Source organism: Leucopleurus acutus, assembly GCF_964270905.1.
Source record: "Leucopleurus acutus genome assembly, chromosome: 5".
In the NCBI taxonomy this organism is placed as follows: Eukaryota; Metazoa; Chordata; class Mammalia; order Artiodactyla; family Delphinidae; genus Leucopleurus; species Leucopleurus acutus.
The window spans coordinates 82268031-82288012 of NC_139147.1; the positions used below are offsets into that span (position 1 = coordinate 82268031).

At 38.6% G+C, this 19982-nt stretch overlaps 1 protein-coding gene across 1 annotated transcript in view; it reads left to right on the forward strand.

Moving 5' to 3' along the window:
- Positions 1-2761: 2761 nt before the first annotated feature.
- Positions 2762-19982, forward strand: part of EHHADH (enoyl-CoA hydratase and 3-hydroxyacyl CoA dehydrogenase) — a 51773-nt gene continuing 34552 nt past the window's right edge. The window contains exons 1-4 of the mRNA XM_082840540.1: positions 2762-2888; positions 7367-7470; positions 12240-12412; positions 16587-16698. Of these exons, the coding sequence (XP_082696666.1) occupies positions 2815-2888; positions 7367-7470; positions 12240-12412; positions 16587-16698 (463 nt within the window). The 5' untranslated portion in view covers positions 2762-2814. The remainder of the gene's footprint in view (positions 2889-7366; positions 7471-12239; positions 12413-16586; positions 16699-19982) is intronic.

The following is a 19982-nucleotide window of genomic DNA, read 5'->3' on the forward strand; positions in this document are numbered from 1 at the left end:
AAAGCAGTAACATGCAAATGATGTGGAAGTGTGTTAGTCAAGAGGAATGGCATCCTGCTAAGTAGCACTTGTTGGAACTAATAAGAAGACAATTTAAGAATGTAATAGTTCACAACGATCAAGACTGTCAAGGGGTCAAGTGGTCTGTAAACAACATCATGGTGGCACCTGCTATATTAGCTTGCTACACTGCCATAGATTGGGCCCATAAGGAGTCCAAATAGATTTAGACAGTTTATTATTTACATAGACAGCAAAAGAAAGATCAGCATGGTATCTGCTACCTGCAGCCCTAGTCCCACAGTATGACACCAAACAGGAGGGGCTGGATGACAGATTACAGGAACTGTGGGGATCGCTGTTGTTGAGGAGCAGGGCAGGGTCAGCAATTGCATGAAACTGAGAGTGAGTGCCCTCTTCAATTTTGCCCACCCTAATCCCTGCCTTGCTGAGGAGCCAACTCTAAACTACTGCCAAGCAAGGCAGGGAGGAGCTGAGTCCTGCCCAGATTCACGATAAAGAGACCAGATATTTCTCATTCTCGAGGTCAGGGAGACCTTCCCGACTACCCATGCGTAGAAAGACTCCTTAGGGGCCAAAAAGGGAGGGGGCACCACCGCATAATACGTGGCGTCAACCTTCCCATAGGCTTCTGCGCTAGAATCCATCTTGGCTAAGAGGTGCGCACGCACACGGGGAGGACACTGAGTTATACCAAACACGGACTCTGAGTCAGGCAAAGCAAGATGATTGGCCAGAGGAAACCCAGAAGAAAGGCCCCATATAAGTGATTTAAACTACCACAAAGGCGCGACTCTCTCTCTGAGCCCACCCATGTGTGTCTATTCACATGTACTTTTTTGCTCCTAATAAACCTTTTACTTGTTTCACTAAAAAATAATAGAATAAAAAAATAATAAACTGCCAAGCAGTTTTATAGACTTACACAGAAATTTGCAGCTGTACCTAAGGGGAGGGAGGTGCAAGGCAGAAAGTTCTGTGTTCAAATAAAACTAGGGAGATAGATGAGAAATGACCCGTGGCTGACTCCAAGATGTAGATGAGAAAAATGCCTCAAAACGGCTCCACACCATGCTGATCTCCACTTCCTCCAGGAGCAATTTCAGAACTGTTAAGCCTTGCCTACATGGCCTTCGTGGAGGTACTCAAAGTTGTTAGGATGGACGGCAGAATTGTTCCCCTAGAGGCTGACATCTGAAAAGACAATACTGAATCTATTGCTTCCTAATGTAAGGGAAAGCTGTGCTGGTCATACATAGTCTCTCCAAGCAGAGCAGACTGTTGATCTTACATATAGTTTTTGGGCAAGGTTGAATTCAGGGATTGGCGAATTTTAGAGGCAGTAGAGATTGATGCCACTTGTAAGAGGCTGGTTGATGTTGAATGTTGGCACTCAGAGGCGTGTGCCCTGGGCTGTTTGTGATTGGCTGGCTATCAAAAGTGAGAGGCTGGGACTTCCCTGGTGGCTCAGTGGTTAAGAATCCGCCTGCCAATTCAGGGGACACGGGTTCGATCCCTGGTCTGGGAAGATCCCACATGCCGCAGAGCAACTAAGCCCGTACACTCTACTACTGAGCCTGCGCTCTAGAGCCCGCGAACCACAACTACTGAGCCCATGTGCCACAACTACTGAAGCCCAAGTGCCTAGAGCCCGTGCTCTGCAACAAGAGAAGCCACCACAGTGAGAAGCCCGTGCACAGCAACAAAGAGTAGCCCCCGCTCGACGCAACTAGAGAAAGCCCACGTGCAGCAACAAAGACCCAACGCAGCCAAAAAAAAAAAAAAAAATGAGGGGCTGTCCTTGACGGATTAGATGGGTTCTGACTGCTACTTGTTTTCAGGGCTTCAAGGCAATGGGTACTTTCCTAGGAGTAGGAACCTGGTTTTATTTTCAACAGGTAAAAGAAAATCTATGAAAATAATCCTTAATCTTTGCTAAAATTGGTGAAACATTAGTGAATAAAACCGCTCCATTGTTTTTTTCTCTGAAACTTCCAGACTGCCTTCTAGCCCCCTGATGGACTGTGGAGACCGCCTGAGGCCAACTGCATGTTTAAAAACTTTGTCCCAGCCTGAACGAGGCTTTATTTATCTTTAGTTTCCTGCCTACAGCCTAGCACATAATAGGTGCTCAACTGGTGGTTGAAGTATTGGAAATCACAATCTTTAGGAATGACAGAAGAAGAAAGAAATGGAAGGATTGGGCAGACAGGAAAGTTGAAGGTTTCACTAGGTCGCTGTATGACGGTTCTGTAAATATTTGATATTAGTACCATACCCATTTAGGTGAAATGAATGATTTGTGTATTTTATGTGTTCCAGGTGTGTGTCATATCACATAATTGTGAGGATCCCAGATATCTGTCCCTGTTAAGAAGGATCGTGTAGATGAAAACTGTGATGAGGACACAGCTCCACCAACTTAGGGAACCTAGGACTTGTCCAGAGTAGCCAGCCCCTCTGGGCCAGCGGTTTGCAAATCTCGACTTGCTGGCAATTCCACTCATTTTCCATCGTCCTCCCTGATCTACTTTGTGCAGGGAGCGGGACAAGAGCCAACAAAGAGGAAGAGACGACAAGGATCTGCAGAGCGCGGGGCTGTGGTCCGGGGAAGGAGGAGGTCTGGGATGGATGATGGGCATCGGCGCCCTGGAGCGGCCCGGGGGGCGGGAGGCGATGCCGAGCTCACATTGGCCCAGCAGGTGCCCCTCCTCGCGGGGCCGGCCCAGCGCCCAGTGAAAGTGATATCGCCCTGGGGCCATGAGCTGAGGCGACCTCGGCGACCGAGGAAACATGGCTGAGTTTACGCGGCTGCAGAACTGCCTGGCGCTGATCCGCCTACGAAACCCACCTGTCAACGCGCTCAGGTAACGGGCTCGGCCGCCTTCAGCCCGGGGACAGCGAGCAGGGTCTTAGCCGCCTGCCTGCAGTGGAGGCTTTGACTCTCCCCTGCTGGTTTAAACGGAGAGAGACACTGACACGGATTAAACCTGGGCATATGCCAGGGCCTTTTACATTGGTTAGCTCAGTTCCTGTTTGCAGAGAACTCTCTCACTGGTAAGGAAACCGAGGCTGAGAGGCAGACATATGGCTACGAAGCGGGGGAGCTGGGATGGATCGGGTCTGTCCGTGCTCCCTTCGCGCTGGACTCTTCTGCTTGCTTGCAACTTTGACTTCTCAGCCGTACTTTCTATTCCAAAGGTCTTAGTGCAATGCTGGCTGGACCTTGATCCTTCACTTCCCAACCTCGAGTCCAGGCCACCCTTATAATGTGTGATTAAAAGTTTTAGGAATCCAACAATAAAGTGGCTTCGCACTGTTAAAAATATAGATCCCCTTTAATGCCAACACAGTGAGTAAAAGAGGATTGTGTCCTGGCCCAGATATGCAAAGGTATATCTCTTGGTCTGTTCTAAACTTTAAGGTCTTAGTGCTTCCGTGGAAGATCCATGTTGGGTTAAGCCCTTATCAGAATAAGCCTATTAAATAGCATTTTCTGAAAAACTACTGTGGAGTACCTTCCTTGTTAAACTTGTAAAAGCGTTACTTTTTAAAAGTGAGATTAACGCTGCTCTTTTGAAAGTTAATGACGTTATATAGGTTTGGTTCTTTTATATCTCTGAAAAAAGTATAGTGATACATCAGCCTGGGAAAGAGTCACCTATCCACAGGGAGTAGGATTAGAAGAAATGATAATTTACAGAGAACATATAAAGCATAAAGAGAAAGACTTTTGGTCAAAATCCTTATCACATGATGCTGGAGCAAAAAGAGACTGTAATGAGAAGACATACTAATTTTAACTGAATTTTCATCCTACTATCATCAGATTTGATTTTATCATTAGCACTAATATAATTATTTTAATATAAAATTTTGCATTTAAAAATATAAAAAATCAGAAATAAAATCATTCAAGGATGATAATGTCCACTTACTTGCCACTCTCAGAAAAAAGCAAAATATTTATTATTTTGGCTTTGATGAAGAAAAACATGAGTAATATGATTACATATCAGTTTTGAACTTGACTGTATTACTATTAGAATTACTAAATATTAGGACTCTGCCTTAACCTCTGCTCATAATGGGAAACTGTGCCCATCTAGAACTTGGGGAAAAAGGTTCTACAGTCTACTACCTATAACTAGGAATATTTTACCATAACTACTTAAAACGTTTCTGTTATTTAACCTGCCCCCTAGCCCCCCTTGCAGGAGAAATGTTAGTATCTACCTCATTAAGTTGTTGTGAGGTTTAAATGTGTTAGAGATTATAAACTGGCACTTAGCAGATGTTAGCTATCATTATTACTAGTAGTCAGAAGGCCTGTTACAAGCCCCTACCAGCAGGCCCCGCTGCTCAGGATTCATTGCAGCTGCATCAAGATTTTCTCCACTTGGGAATAAATGCTTTCTTGCCCTTTCCCATCTACCTTCTTCTGAACTTATATTTAGGTAGAGGTGTGTGTCCCAGCACATTCATCAAGTTTAACAGGTTCCCAATTTTTTTTTTTTGCTTTACACTTTTCTTCTTCCCTTCCTTCCTTTCTCCCTTCCTATTTCTAATTTTATGTGGGAAATTATTTCTTCCTAGCTAAGTGAGAGATTCTTATTTGAATATTTTTGGGCCCAAACAAATAGTTCAAATCTTTCCTTGCTTCCTTTAGCCAACCAGGTTTCCTTCTATTCAGGTGAATGCCAACCCTCTTTACAAGTGTAGGACATGTCTGATTACTAGGCCCATCTCCCAGAACAATGGCTTTCACACTTTTTAAAATTATAATCCACACAGGAATCCATGTTTTACATAGCAACCTAAGACACACACATATACAAATACATAACTGAAAACAAAGTTTCGTGAAACTTATTTGTTTTGTTTGATATATTATATTTTCTTTTCTATTTCTTTGTTTGAAGAATGCTGGTCACAAGCCACGGCTTGATTCGCTGACCCCCTGGCTTTAAAAAATTGTCACAAGAAAGGCTTCCTATAGTGACGGAAGCTAAAGATCTTTGGTCATCACTCATGAAATGTTACCTTTAGACTCCATTTCTCCATGCCTGACAATATTAAGGGGAGAAAATAATTTCTTAACCCCTGTGACCTTGACATTGCTACGAAGTTGTTGTCCTTTTCACTCAACTAGAATCTAGTAAAGCTATATCTACTACAGCCATTTTCATTTTTCTTTTTTTCCTGTGTTTTATATTTGCAAAATTAGCAAGAACATAAGAAATAAAAGAGTAGGGGTTGGTTGAAATGGGAAAAGCCAGCCTTGTCTCCTCAGTGGTGCAGATTGGGCTCATTTTCCAGCCATCATTTACCCAGAAGGAAATATGTGCCTTTTGGACTTCTCAGTAGTATGGATGGTTCAGAATCAGTTTTCCATTAGCAGATTTGGTTTCTAATTAACTAGTTGAAGGCAAGAGGTTTTGTTTGATTTCAGCTGGGTTAAATGGTGGAAAAAAGGTAAAAGGGAATTGACATAAACAAGGGCAAGTATCTCCTTTATTCCCTGAGGTTTTAACTCAGTTGCTGGTCTGAACAATCTGGCTTTATGGACATTTGTTGTTGTTTGTTTTAAGATTTTTTTTTCACTCTGTATAAAATGTTCCCCCAATACTTAGAACTCTAAGGCAAAACTGATTGGACTCTGGTTCTATCGTTTTTCCTTTAAGCAATTCCTCACCACTCTTCCCAGTTCTCCTCCTTTATCATCTCTTGGCACTTGTTGATCCTCTGCTTCATGGCAAATTCTCCTCTCTTGGTCTCTGTGACTTTGGGCTCCCTTGGTACTGAATCACTCTGCTGAGCCTCTCCCACCTCTTAGATCATCTAGATCTACCCTCAGCTCTCTCTTCTTTTTCTTTGGCAGACTCATTCAATCTTGGCTTTAACTATCTCCTCTGTGGATGACTCCCTCATCTACTGAAATTTGGCAAAGTCTACTACATGCCCTTTCTCTCCCAGACCTTGCCTTTACCGCCTAAATTAGTTAGGATTAGGCTTGGCTGCTAGTGACAGAAAACTCAAAATCATGATGGATTACATAAGAAAAAGTTGGTGTCTCTCACAGCAGCGTCCTGGAATGACTGGTATGGCGGCTCCACAATCATCAGTGATCCCAATTCTGTCTATCTTTTGCTCCGCCATCCTCAATAAACAGCTTCCACCTCTTGATCCATAATGGCTGCTCCAAATCTAGCCATCATATCTGCATTCCTGCCAGAAGTAGGGAGGAAAGAAAAAGCAAAAAGCGTACCCAATCCTTTGAGGACTATTCCCAAAAGTTGCATGTACCAAATCCGTTTCCATCCCATTGGCCAGAAATTAATGCCTCGGGCTGACCTTACTGGTGGGAAATGTAGTCTTTATTTTGGGCAGCCATATATCCAGCTAAAAACCAGATGTTTAATACTTCGAAGAATGTCGGGATGGACATTTGGGGGTAACTTGCAGCCCCTGCCACATTACTTAGACTGTTATTTTTAGACAATTTCAGTTTCTTATATTATGCCAATATGACAAATTGAAAAAATTTTCTTGGGACTTCCCTGGTGACGCAGTGGTTAAGAATCCGCCTGCCAATGCAGGGGACACAGGTTCAATCCCTGGTCTGGGAAGATCCCACATGCTGCGGAGCAATTAAGCCTGTGCGCCACAACTACTGAGCCTGCTCTCTAGAGCCTGTGAGCCACAACCACTGAGCCCATGTGCCACAACTACTGGAGCCCAAGTGCCTAGAGCCTGTGCTCCACAGCAAGAGAAGCCACTGCAATGAGAACACCGTGCACCACAACGAAGAGTAACCCCCACTCACCACAACTAGAGAAAGCCCATGCTCAGCAACAAAGATCCAACACAGCCAAAAATAAATAAATAAATAAATAAATAATAAATTTATTTTTAAAAACAAGACTTTCTTTCCTCTCAGGAGTGCCACGTCACTTTCTTTGTACCTTTATTACAGCACTTATCTTAGTGAGATATTGTGTTGTGTACATTTTGTTCTCCCTAGGATGTTGTAAACCCTCACTGTACATAGGATATGTATATAATATTTTTAAATTGATAGTGCTGATTCTAAGTGGTCAAAGTTACAGCAAAATGTAGGAAAACACTTTTTTTTCTAAAGTTTATGTGTTTAATCAACCCAGTGCTTAATTTACAGTAGATACATATATTATTTGTTAAATTAGTGAAAGTTTAATGATAAGTATCTAGGATTTTTATACATCGTGTATATGTTTAATTTTTCATTGTTAAGAAAGGAAAAAAACTCTGAGATGATAGAAATTTGATTCTGACTCATGCTTCATGTAATTTTTTTCCCTTTTAGTGAGACTGTTCTCCGTGGAATAAAAGAGGGTCTGCAGAAAGCTCTAACAGACCATACAGTAAAAGCCATTGTGATTTGTGGAGCAGATGGCATCTTCTCTGCAGGTAACCAGTGTCTAACCCTCTCCCACTCTCTCTGATATCCTGCCACAGACTGAGATCAATGCTGCATTATCTGTCCCTGTGGGTAATACTATAGTGTGGGTAATGAATATGGGAGTTGAATGGGAATGAGAAACATTGTGGAGAAAGAGACAAGAGTCATAGGAGAGAACCCAGAGAAGATGCTGACCTTACTCTCTTTTATATTGGATTGGGCCTTTGGAGGACATTTAGTTCCAGGCTTGATGGCTATTATAGCTGCTAGTATACATCTGCTGGTACATATCTGCTCTGCATGTGTCACCATCCTATGTGAGCTTGGGCAAGTCCCTTAAATCTCCTGAACCTCAATTTCTCTATTTATAAAATAGATACCATAATATTTATATCTTAGCAGGTTTTTGTGAGAGTAAATGAGATAACACATCTGAAAGCCCTAGAGCAGTGCTTGCATGCAGAACATGTTCGATAAATGTTATTTTTTATTTTACACAGAGTCCTGCAATGGACTTCATTTTTCTTCTGATAGTCACCCATCTCAGTGACCATGCACTCTTTATTGGGTTATCCTGCGAAGATGCAAAATAGTGACAAAATACGGCAAAAGCATCTGAAATGGTGATTTATTCACTGGTATTTGTGGCACCTTTTCTTCTTTTCCCAAATTATACCCTTTGACAAAAGTCCCATGGATATGAAGGCCCATGTATTTTTACTGTAGCCAGAGGAATTTTTTTCATTTTTCTTCTTCTTCTTCTTCTTTTTTTTTTTTTTGGTCAGAGGAATTTAATGTATGTCGTGGTAACCTGAGAAGAAATAGATGTTGAAATCATAACAATGAATAAATATAAACACATTAATCATTATAATAATTACCGTTTAGCTTACCTGCTATGTGCCAGTACCGTGTAGCTTATTTACTTATTAACAATGAAAATAGTAATATTTTTACATACTTTATATTTTAATCCTCAGTAAATCCTACAGTTTCCATTTACAGATGAGAAGGCTAAGCCTAAGAGAAGTTAAATGATGGGCCAAACATTAACCAGCTATTAAATAGCTTACTCAACTGTTTGAAAACTTAAGGTTGGGAGCCCAAGATGGTGACTTTGAGGCATGGAGTGAGGGATCAGAATTATGAAAAATCAGAACTGATATTTCTTTGTAAAAAAGGAGGTAGGAGAGAACGTAGTTAGAGTTCAGAGGCAGCAAAAATAATTGTTCTGGAAAAGCATTAGGGATTGTCAGACTTGACTTAATGGACTTAGATAGAACAATGTGCCCAGCAATCAGAAAATATGTATTCTCCAATCTGCAACATTTACAAAAGTTGATCAGCTACTGGACTGTGAAAGCTTATCTCAATAAATTTCATTTAGAATATCTCTGACAACAGTGCAATCAAGCTAGAAATCAATAACAAAAATATAACTAGAGATTCTCATGTGTTTGGAAAATAAATTCAGTTTTTAATAACCTTTGAGTCAAAGCAGAAATCATAATGTAATTTAGAAAATATTTTTAACTGAATGATAATAAAAACAATATATAAAACTTGAGGGATACAGTTAAAGCAAAGCTTAGCAGGAAATGTATGGCCTTAAAGGTATATATCAGAAAAGAAAAAACACTGAAACATATTGTGGTATTTATATTAAGGAACTGACAAAACAAACAGTAAAATAGATCCAAATGAAGTAGAAAGAAGGAAATGATAGAGGGGAAATTACTAAAATAGAATACAAATGTGAATCAAGAGAACAATAATATCAAAAGTTCTTTGAAAATACTAATAAAATTGATAAAGCTTCAGAGAGGCTCATCAAGAAAAAAAAGAGACAATACAAACAATACATATAAAGAATGACAAAAGGGATATCACTGAAGATGCTCTAGCCATTAAAAATGATAATATGAACAAGTAGAAAAACAGAGCTTACAAAATTGATTCAAGAAGAAACAGAAAACCATTAAAGAAATTGAGTCAGTAATCAAAAATCTCACAAAGTAAATTCAAGTCCCAGATGACTTCGTTGGTAACCTCTAACTGAAGAGTCAAGGAAAATACCATTCTAATTCTACACAAACATTTCAGAGAATAAAAATAAGAGGGAACACTTTCTATATTAGTTTCCTGGGGCTGCCGTAACAAGTGAGCACAAACTGGGTGGCTTAAAACAATAGAAGGTTATTCTCTCAGAGTTCCAGAGGCTAAAAGTTCAAAATCAAGGTATCTGCAAGGCCATTCTTTCTCCAAAGCCTCTAGGGAAGAAGCCTTCCTTGCCTCTTCTAGCTTCTGTGGTTGCTGGCAATCTTTGGCATTCCTTGGCTTGTTGCTGCATTATCCCTCTCTCTGCCTCCGTCTTCCTGTGGCTTTATCCTCTGTGTCCAAATTTCCCTGATCTTATATAGACCCACACTGATCCAGTATGACCTCTTCTTTACCTGATTATATCTGCAAAGACCCTATTTCCAAATAAGATGACATTCACAGGTTCTGGGTGGACACCGTTCTATCCAGTACACTTCCCAACTCATTTTGTGAGGCTAGCATAACCTTGATAACAAAACATGTCAAGACAGTATGAAAAAGCAAAATTAAAGGCCAATTTTATTTGTAAACCTAGATATAAAACTCTGAAACAGTATATAATAAAACTGAATCTAACGATATATAAAAAGCATGATATATCACTTTCATCCCAGAAATACCAGTTTCATTAAACATGAGAAATCAATGTAATTCATCCTATTAAAAGATTAAAGGAGGAAAATCATGTGATTATTTCAAGAGATTCAGAAAAAAACACTTGGTAACGTTTAGCATGCATTAAAGATTAAAATTCTTAGTAAACTAAATATAGAAGGAAAATGTCTTCATCAGGCAAAATGTATCTATTTTTAAAAACCTACAGCAAACATCAAACAAAATGGTAAATTGAATGCTTTCCTTTTCAGAAAGAAATAAGACAAGGCTGGCTGCTATCACCATTTGTATTTGACATTATATTCTAGGCCCTGGCCAGCCTAGAAAAAGAAATAAAAGGTATAAGGATTGGGAAGGAAGAAACAGAACCATCATTATTCAGAAGAAATCAGTGTTTGTAAAAAATAAATCTATCAGAAAATTATTAGAATTAATAATAGAATTTAGGAATTTTGCTGGATGTAAAATCAGGATCCCAAAATTAATTGCATTTCTACGTGCCAGAGATAAACAGTTAAAAAGTGAAATCACTATACTCTTGTCTGTGCCTTGGTTTCTATAAAATTGGGATGATCATACTAACCTTTTGCTGCAAGTAGAAGAATGTAGTATAACATTTAAGAATGTGAACTGTATAGTCAAACTGCCTGAGCTCAAATCCTTATTCAACCAGTTACAGAATCATATGTCTGAACTAGTCACTTAACATCTCAAAGCCTTAAACTTAAACCTGTAAAATGTTAATAGACTATTTAACTTAGGTGTTAAGAAAATTAAATGAGACAATATATGAAACTACTTAGCCCAGTGCCTTATGTATAGTATTTATCCAACAAATGTTAATTGCTTCTGTTACTTGAAAAATTAGTTTAACCTAAAGTTACAGGAATAATAGACATGACATTCGGACTGAAGTTCACCTTGTTTCTCTAGAACCAAAAGGAATCTAAAAAAATAAAAATAAATAATAACAGTAGAGTGTGAAATATGATGGATTGGTGAGAAAAAAAGCATAATCCCTGGATGGATGCTAGATGAGGAGCAGGTAGCAAAAAAAAAAAAAAAAAAAAAGAAAGGCTGAACATGGAATAATTAATTTAACTTTTTAACTTGTACCAGGCTTAATATTTTCAAAGAACATATAATGCTATCGGGGAAAAGCTCACTACTATGTATAATGTTATGTGAAAAGAGGAAAATATAAAAAATGACTTTACAGAGTGTTCTCAATATTGTTAAAAATATATATTATAATAAACATTCATTTAATTGTCACATCAGTTATTTAAGATAGGTATTGAAACAAAATGGTTAAACAACTTACTCAAGGTCGCAAAGCAATTTACATACACGCATTGGGAAAAAACTAAAAATTCACCAAAATATTACATTGTTATCTCTGTGTGGTGATATTTGGAGTAATATTTTTGTCCTTTATAATTTTGTGTATTTTTCAAAATTTCTGTAATGCATATTATTTTTATAATTAGGAAAAGCAGTAAATGTTGTTACTTTTATTGATCACAAAAAAGTCTATCACAGAAATGTAATTCTAAGCTGATTGATTAACATATAACTCACAAATATGTCTTCATTTTACCCAGAGGTTTTATATTGTAATGACTGATGCCCTTAACAAAGATATGGGTCTAAATTGCTGTGAATAGAGTTGGTGAACAGTATCATGCAAAAAATGGGAATGGCTGACTCAATCTTAGAATCTTTGCTTCCCTTTTCTGAGCTTACAAATTTTTCTAAAAGCTTACAAATTTTTCTAAATAGAATCTTTGCTTCCCTTTTCTGAGCTTACAAATTTTTCTATCATATGGAAAGACAGATTTTAGATTACAGGACTTCTGATAAAGATTTGAGGATTTTCTCTCATATCTTTCTACATTTTCCAGGCTACTTGTTCCTTTACTGTGTCTGCAACCAAAGGATAAAGAGTTTCATGGGTCCAAAGAGGTCTGAGATTCCTTAAGTGTAATCTGGTAACTTATTGTTCTATAGCAAAGCCCAAGTCTTCTTCAACTCTCTTTTTTCCTTGTCTTTGTGTTCTTAGGTGCTGATATCCGTGGCTTCAGTGCTGATAAGACCTTTGACTTGACATTGGGAAGTGTAGTAGATGAAGTACAGAGAAACAAGAAGCCTGTGGTGGCAGCTATCCAAAGGGTGGCTTTAGGAGGGGGACTGGAGCTGGCCCTGGGCTGTCACTATAGGATTGCCCATGCAGAGGTAACAGAGGGGATCCATATGGGATTTGATGTAGGGAGCTTTTCTTTAGAGCAAGCTCTAAATGTAGTCATAAGCATCAGAGGTGATCATTTTGAATGGTTAGCTTACTGGTTCACAACTCTTAGGTTTTTCTAGCACTGGTGTTCAGCTGTTACATACAAGTACAGTGTTACTCTTTGTTGAAATGTTGAAATATGTCCATTCTAGTTGATAAAGAGTTACTACCCTGAGCCTGTGACTGTGCCATCACTTCCCCTAACCCTAGCCTTTGGACCTTCCCATGACCCACTAGTTAAAGGGGAACTCCTGTACAGGACACCCAGGACCTTGCTCCAGTACTATGGCCCACATCAGATTTCACTGAGCCATGCTCATGCAGTATGAGGTATTAATATTTTGACTATCACCCCTGAGTGTACATACTTATTTAAATTTTTGTTTCCTATCTCAAACATTTCAGTTTTGTGGTCTCATAATTTTTAGTACCTAAGAAGACAAGTTCCTATTGGAAACTGTGCACAACTAGGAAATCCATGTATTTCTGGAAATAGATTTAATTTGGGTTATTAGACATGTAGATTGAGGTTTGTGATACCAGTCTTATAATAGTAATATTTTTATAAGTAATACATTTTTCTAATAATAAAGATAATATTCATCATTGTAATAGACTATAAAATACAGGAAAGTACAAAGATGTAAAACTGAAGTCACCATAAACTCACAGTTCAGAAATAACCACTATTGACATTTTATTTTTTTCTTCCTTGTCTTTTTCCTGTGTAATTGTTTTTTCTTCGCAATCTTTTTTTTAAAAAAAAAATACATTTGGAATTTTATTGTATTTCACTTGTACTCTATTTTTATACTAATACTGTATCTAAATTATTATTAAATATTCTTTATCCATTCTACCAATCTCTACCATTTACATTTAACATAATTACTGATAAGGAAGGACTTTTGCCATTTTGCTATTTGTTTTCTACGTCTTATATTTTTTCATTCCTCAGTTCCTCCATTAATGCTTTTGTTTGTATTAAATGGATAAGTTCTAGTACACTTTTAATTCTCTTATTGTTTCTTTCACTGCATATTTTTGAGTTATTTTCTTAGTGGTGGTTGCCCTGGGGATTAACATCTTAATTTCTGATAAGCTAGTTCAGATTAATACCAACTTAATTTCAATAGTATGTAAAAGATTTGCTCCCGTATAGTTCTGTTACACACCACCTTTATGCTGTTATTGTCACAAATTATATCATTATACATTTCATGCCCATCAACATAAATATATAATTATTGCTTAATGTAGTGGTCTTTTAAATCAGGTAAGGAAAAAGAGGAATTGTAAACAAAAAATTACATTAATACTGTCTTTTATATTTACCTGTGTAGTTACCCTTTAACAGTGTTCTTTTTTCCTTCATGTGGATTTGAGTTACTGTCTAGTGTCTTTTCATTTCATCCTGAAGGATTTCTTGTAGGGCAGATCTGCTAGCAACAAATTCAATTTTTATTTATCTGAAGATGTCTTAATTTGCCTTCATTTTTTAAAATAAATTTTTATTTATTTTATTTATTTTAAATTTTATTTATTTTTAAATTGGGCTGTCTTGGGTCTTCATTGCTGCATGTGGGCTTTCTCTAGTTGCAGTGAGTGGGGGCTACTCTTCACTGTGGTGCACAGGCTTCTCATTGTGGTGGCTTCTCTTGTTGTGGAGCATGGACTCTAGGCTCGCGGTTGTCAGTAGTTGTGGCTCACGGGCTCTAGAGTGTAGGCTCAGTAGTTGTGGTGCACAGGCTTAATTGCTCCATGGCATGTGGGAATCTTCCTGGACCAGGGCTCGAACCTGTGTCCCCTGCATTGGCAGGCAGATTCTTAACAACTGCACCACCAGGGAAGTCCCAATTTGCCTTCATTTTTAAAGACTAGTTTTGCTGGATGTAGAATTCTTGGTTGACAGTACTTTTCTTTCAGTACTTTGAACGTGTCATCCCACTGGCACTGGTCTCCCTGGTATCTTTTTTTTTTTTAATTAATTTATTTTTGGCTGTGTTGGGTCTTTGTTGCTGCGTGTGGGCTTCATCTAGTTGCGGTGGGTGGGGTCTACTCTTCCTTGCGGTGCGCAGGCTTCTTATTGTTGTGGCTTCTCTTGTTGCAGAGCACGGGCTCTAGGTGCATGGGGTTCAGTAGCTGTGGCATGTGGGCTCAGTAGTTGTGGCTCTCGGGCTCTAGAGTGCAGACTCAGTAGTTATGGCACATGGGCTTTGTTGCTCCGTGGCATGTGGCATCTTCCCAGACCAGGGCTCGAACCCAAGTCCCCTGCATTGACAGGTGGATTCTTAACCACTGTGCCACAAGGGAAGCCCTCTCCATGGTTTCTGATGAGAAATTTGCTGTCAATCTTATTGGAAATATTCCTTAAAAATATCATTTTAAATGGTTGCATAATTTTTCATCTTATAGATTTATCATAATTTATTTAACCATTTCCCTATGTTGTTTTAATTTTTTATAAAACTTATAAATAAAGACACATATCCTAAGTGTTCCTTTTTCTGTGTTCCTAATACCATGACCTTCTGCACACTGAGTGCAGATCTAAGTTATAAGCAATAGTAAGTCAGGGGATAGGGATGACCACTGGTGGGAAAAATGGTGATCAACTGCTAGGAAAGCCTCATGTGAGAGAGGCTCAAACATTCCAGGTATTTTGGAGCTGTTGGCATCAAAATTTGGGCAAATGGCAGTCTGTATTTAAGTACCCTCCTCCTCCCATCCTTATACCTGGAAAATGACTAACAGAACTTTGGCCACTTTTAAGGCCAAGAGAGACATGTGATTAAGGTCTCAATCTCACCCTCTCATCTGGACTGAGGTTGCTGCCTGACTTTCTTCCTCCCTTCCTTTCTTCCTCGCTTCCTTTCTTCCTCCCTTTCTTCCTCCTTTTCTTTCTTTCTTTCTTTCTTTCTTTCTCTCTCTTTTTATAATAGCTTCATTGAGATATAATTCATATACCATATAATTCACTCATTTAAAGTGTACAGTCCAGCGGTATATTAGTATATTCACAGAGTTATGCAATCATTACCACAGTTGATTTTAGGATATTTCATCACCCTCAAAAGAAATTTCACACCTTTTAGGAGTAAACCATCATTTCCCTCTCCCCCAGTCCTAGCAATTACTAATCTACTTTCTGTCTGTATGGATTTGCCTATTCTAGACACTTCATGTAAATGAAAACATACAATATGTTGTCTTTTGTGTCTGGTTTTTTCCACTTAGCATTGTTTTCAAGGTTCACCTGTGTTGTAACATGTCATTAGTATTTTATTCCTTTCCATGGCTGAATATTTCTTTTTATGGATATACCACATTTTCTTTATTCATTCATTACTTGATGGACATTTGGATTGTTTCTTCTTTCTTGGATTTATGAACAATGATGCTATGAAAATTTTTGCACAGGTGTTTTTTGTGGGCATGTTTTCATTTCTTTTGAGTATATATAGAGGAGTGGAATTGCTGGGTCGTATGGTAACTCTATGGTTAACCTTTGAGAAACTGGCAAATTGTTTTCCAAAGTGACTGCATCATTTTACGGTCCCACCAGCAATGTATGAGGGTTTTGTATGCTCCACATACTCTCTAAAACTTGTTATTGTATGTCTTTTTTATTATAGCCATCATAGTGGGTATGAAGTGGTATCTTGTAGTTTTGATTTGCATTTCCCTGATGGCTAATGATATTGAGCATCTTTTCATGTGCTTATTGGCCATTTGTATCTTTTTGGAGTAATGTCTATTCAGATGCTTTGCCCATTTGAATTGGATCATTTGTCTTTTTATTATTGAGTTATAAAAGTTCTTTATATATTCCACATATGTTATTAGCAACTATTTTTTCCCATTCTGTGAATAATAGAGTCAGAGAAGAATTGTGTAAGAAGCTGGGGATGTGTTTCAACATGAAGACTTAGGGATGGCACAGCTCTATTTATGCTATTAATTAAAGGAGAGGGTGTGCACTAATTTTCTCTGTAGAAACTCTCACTGAATTCTATGCAGCAATGTTTTTGAGGATGTGAGAAACCCAGGGGAATGCTTGCCTTGACTCTGAATATATCATCTCATTCTAATGACCTTTATGCCTTCAATCTTTGATAGGCTCAAGTTGGCTTCCCAGAGGTCACACTAGGAGTCCTTCCTGGTGCAAGAGGAACCCAGCTTCTCCCCAGACTTATTGGAGTTCCTGCTGCACTTGACTTAATTACCTCAGGTCAGTACTAACCCTGCCATTGTCTGTCTAGTTCAATGTGAGGAACTGGACTAGGATTTAGAAACATTCTGGCTTGACCATTCCCTACCCATGTAATTTTAAGAGGATACTTTAACTTCTTTGATGTCAATTTTCTCATCTTTAAATGTAAAGAATGCCTTTTCTGAGAGCTTCTCAAAAGTTACCATGAAGAGCAAATGTGAGTGCTTTCTAAATGAAAGTATATACAGAGCCCTAATCACATTTAAGTGTCTGCTCATAGACACTGGTTTCACATAGGGTGCATTATATTCAGATCTAATTTAGAAATTATAATATAAACAAGAATTAAAACCAGAATTTCCAAGGAAAGATTTCAAATTTTAGTTTGGAAATGACTGCATTTAAAAGTTTTCTCTTTCAATAGGGAATGTGAACAATGCAACACTAGAAATCATCTAGAGACCCTGAATTTACCAAATATGATAAGACATAGAAAGATATTGCCAGTCGAAGTGAGGTTGGATGAAAGAACATACATAACTATTTACTCCAAACAGGTGGAACTAATGAGGCCTTGGGCCAGACACTTTACCTCTTTGTGCCTTAGTTTCCTCATAAATGTTTATGACAATAGCACCTACCATATGGTGGTGTGGTGAAGATTAGACACCTTAATGCATACAATGTGCTTAGAACAGTCCTAGACATGGTAAGAAGTGTTAGCTATATGTTATTATTCCCATATCTGACTTTAGTGAAAGAGGAGGATTGAGTAAAAAATAAGATGAGGATCTTGGTAATAGACTATATCCCAAAGAATGGGCAATAAAAAGAGCACAATCTTTAGAATCAAAGACCTGAGCTTGAATCCCAGCTGTACCACATATAAACAATATGCCTTGTACAAATTAATTTTTATTCACTCATGCAGCAGCTGTTTAATTTTTTCTCATGTGCTGGGCCCTGTTGTAGGCAGTGGGACTATAGAGGTAAATCAAACCTACAAAAACTCCTGCCCTTATGGATATTATATACAGAAAACAACAACAATAACAATAATTATCAATTCAAAAATGCACAGTGTTTTCCACATCTTTGAAATCAGGACGCCTCTTACATTCATTGTGAGTTGTGGTTTGATTGGCAGTGTTTTTCTTCCCTTGTTGCTGTGGGTCAGGAATTTGGGAACAGCTTAGTTGGGTTCTAGCTCAAGGTTTCTCATGAAGTTGCAGTCAAGATACTGACTGGGGCCATAGTCATCTGAAAACTGGACTGGGGCTGGAGAATCTACTTCCAAGATCTACTTCCAAGATGGCGCACTCACATGGATGGCTGCTGCTGACTGTTGGCAGGAGGCTTCATTTCCTCTCCACATGGACCTCTCTCTAGAGCTACCTGCATATCCTCACAGCATGGAAGCTGGCTTCCTCTAGAGTGAGTGATCCAAGAGAGAGCAAGGCAAAGACTGCAATGTCTTTTATGACCTAGCTTTGGAGTCACGTGCCATCTTTTCTGAACTATTCTATTGATTATACAAGTCTTCCCTATCCAACTTGGGAGGGGAACTTAAATACTTAGAGGTCAAACACATGGCAGGTCACTTTGGAGACCAGCTACCACACTGTATACACTTCTTAAACTCCATGCCTACCTATTATGTAAGTAGTATACATGGTAGGTTAGATGGAGATCAGTGCTAAGGAGAAAACATAAAGCAGAAAGGGGAAATGTAAAATGATAGGGCTGGGGGTTGGGTAATATTTTAGGTAGGATAGTTGGGAAAGGCTTTCCTACAAAATGAATGTGAGTGAATACCTGAAGGATGGAGGAAGCTTGTTATGCCAATATCTGGAGGAAGAAATTCCACACAGAGACAATAGCAAATACCAAGCCCTGAGGTAGGAGCATACTTGGAAATTTCAAAGAACAGCAAGAAGGTCAATGAAGCTAGAGTAAGGTGAGTAAGGGGAAGAGTAGTAGGGGGTGAAGTCACATCAGGTAGGGACTTGAAGATTATAGAGAGAACTTTGGATTTTCTTCTGAAGAGGTAGAAAGGCGTTAGAGTGTTTTGAGCAGAAAACTAACAAACATGCTGTCACTTATGTTTTTTAAAAGATCACCCTGGCTACTGAAAATATATTAATTGGAGGTAAGGCCAGAAATAGGAAGACTGATTAGAAGCCTGCTTTAATAATCCAAGGGAGCCATGATGGGAGGTTAGACCTGAGTGGTAACAATGTAAATGGTGAGACGTGGTCAAATTCTGCATATATTTTGAGCCAACAGGATTTTGTGACAGACCAAATGTGAGAGGTGAGGGAAAGGGGAGAGAAAATGATGATTCTAATGGCCTCAGCAGCTGGAAGGATGGCGCCATTACTGAGAAAAGGGGAATTCTGCTGGTAGAGCAGGTTGTAGGGAGGAATCACAAGAGCTTAGTTTTGGACATGTTAAGGTTTGACATCCAACTTGAGGTGTCAGGTAGACAATTGGATAGACTGACCTGAAATTTAGAAGGGAGATTGTCTGAACTTCTCTCAGTCTTCATTTTCTCATCAGTAAAACAACCACATAGTTGTGTAAGGAATAATGAAATTACATGACTTGCTTCTGGTATAGTACCTGTCACAGAGGAGACATTTTATAAATGGTAACTGTGGTAGGCATAATAATGCCTCTCTCCAAGATGTCCACGTCCTAATACCTAGAACCTGTGAATATATTACCTCACATTCGAAAGGGACCTTGCAGGTGTGATTAAATTAAGGATCTCAAGATGGGAGATCATTCTAGATTGTCTAGGTAGGCACAATTTATCACAAGCGTCCTTAGAAGAGGAAGGCAGGAGGGAGAGAAGATGATACACAGCTGGCTTTGAAGATGGAGGAAGAGAAGAAGAAATGTAGGCAGCCTCTAGAGGCTAGAAAAGCCCAGGAACAGATTCTCTCTCAGAGCCTCCAGAAGGAGCACAATTCTGCTGACCTATTTTAGATTTCTGATTCCTAAACTAAGATAATAAATGTGTGCTGTTTTAAGATGCAATGTTTGTGGTAATCTGTATAGGAAACTAATACAGTAGCCATTAATAATGATGATATTAAGACTCTTGCTTCTGGAAAACATTTTTTTTCCTAAGAAGGGATGCTAAAAAATTGTTACTGAAAGTTGAAGATTCCCTACTGATGTTAATGAAGAAAAATACCAGCTCTGTAGGCACTGCCCCCATAGGAAATTAATAAGTAAATAAATTTAGATTAAATTAATAAATAGCTAACCTTTTCTGCTCTTCTGAAAACCATAAG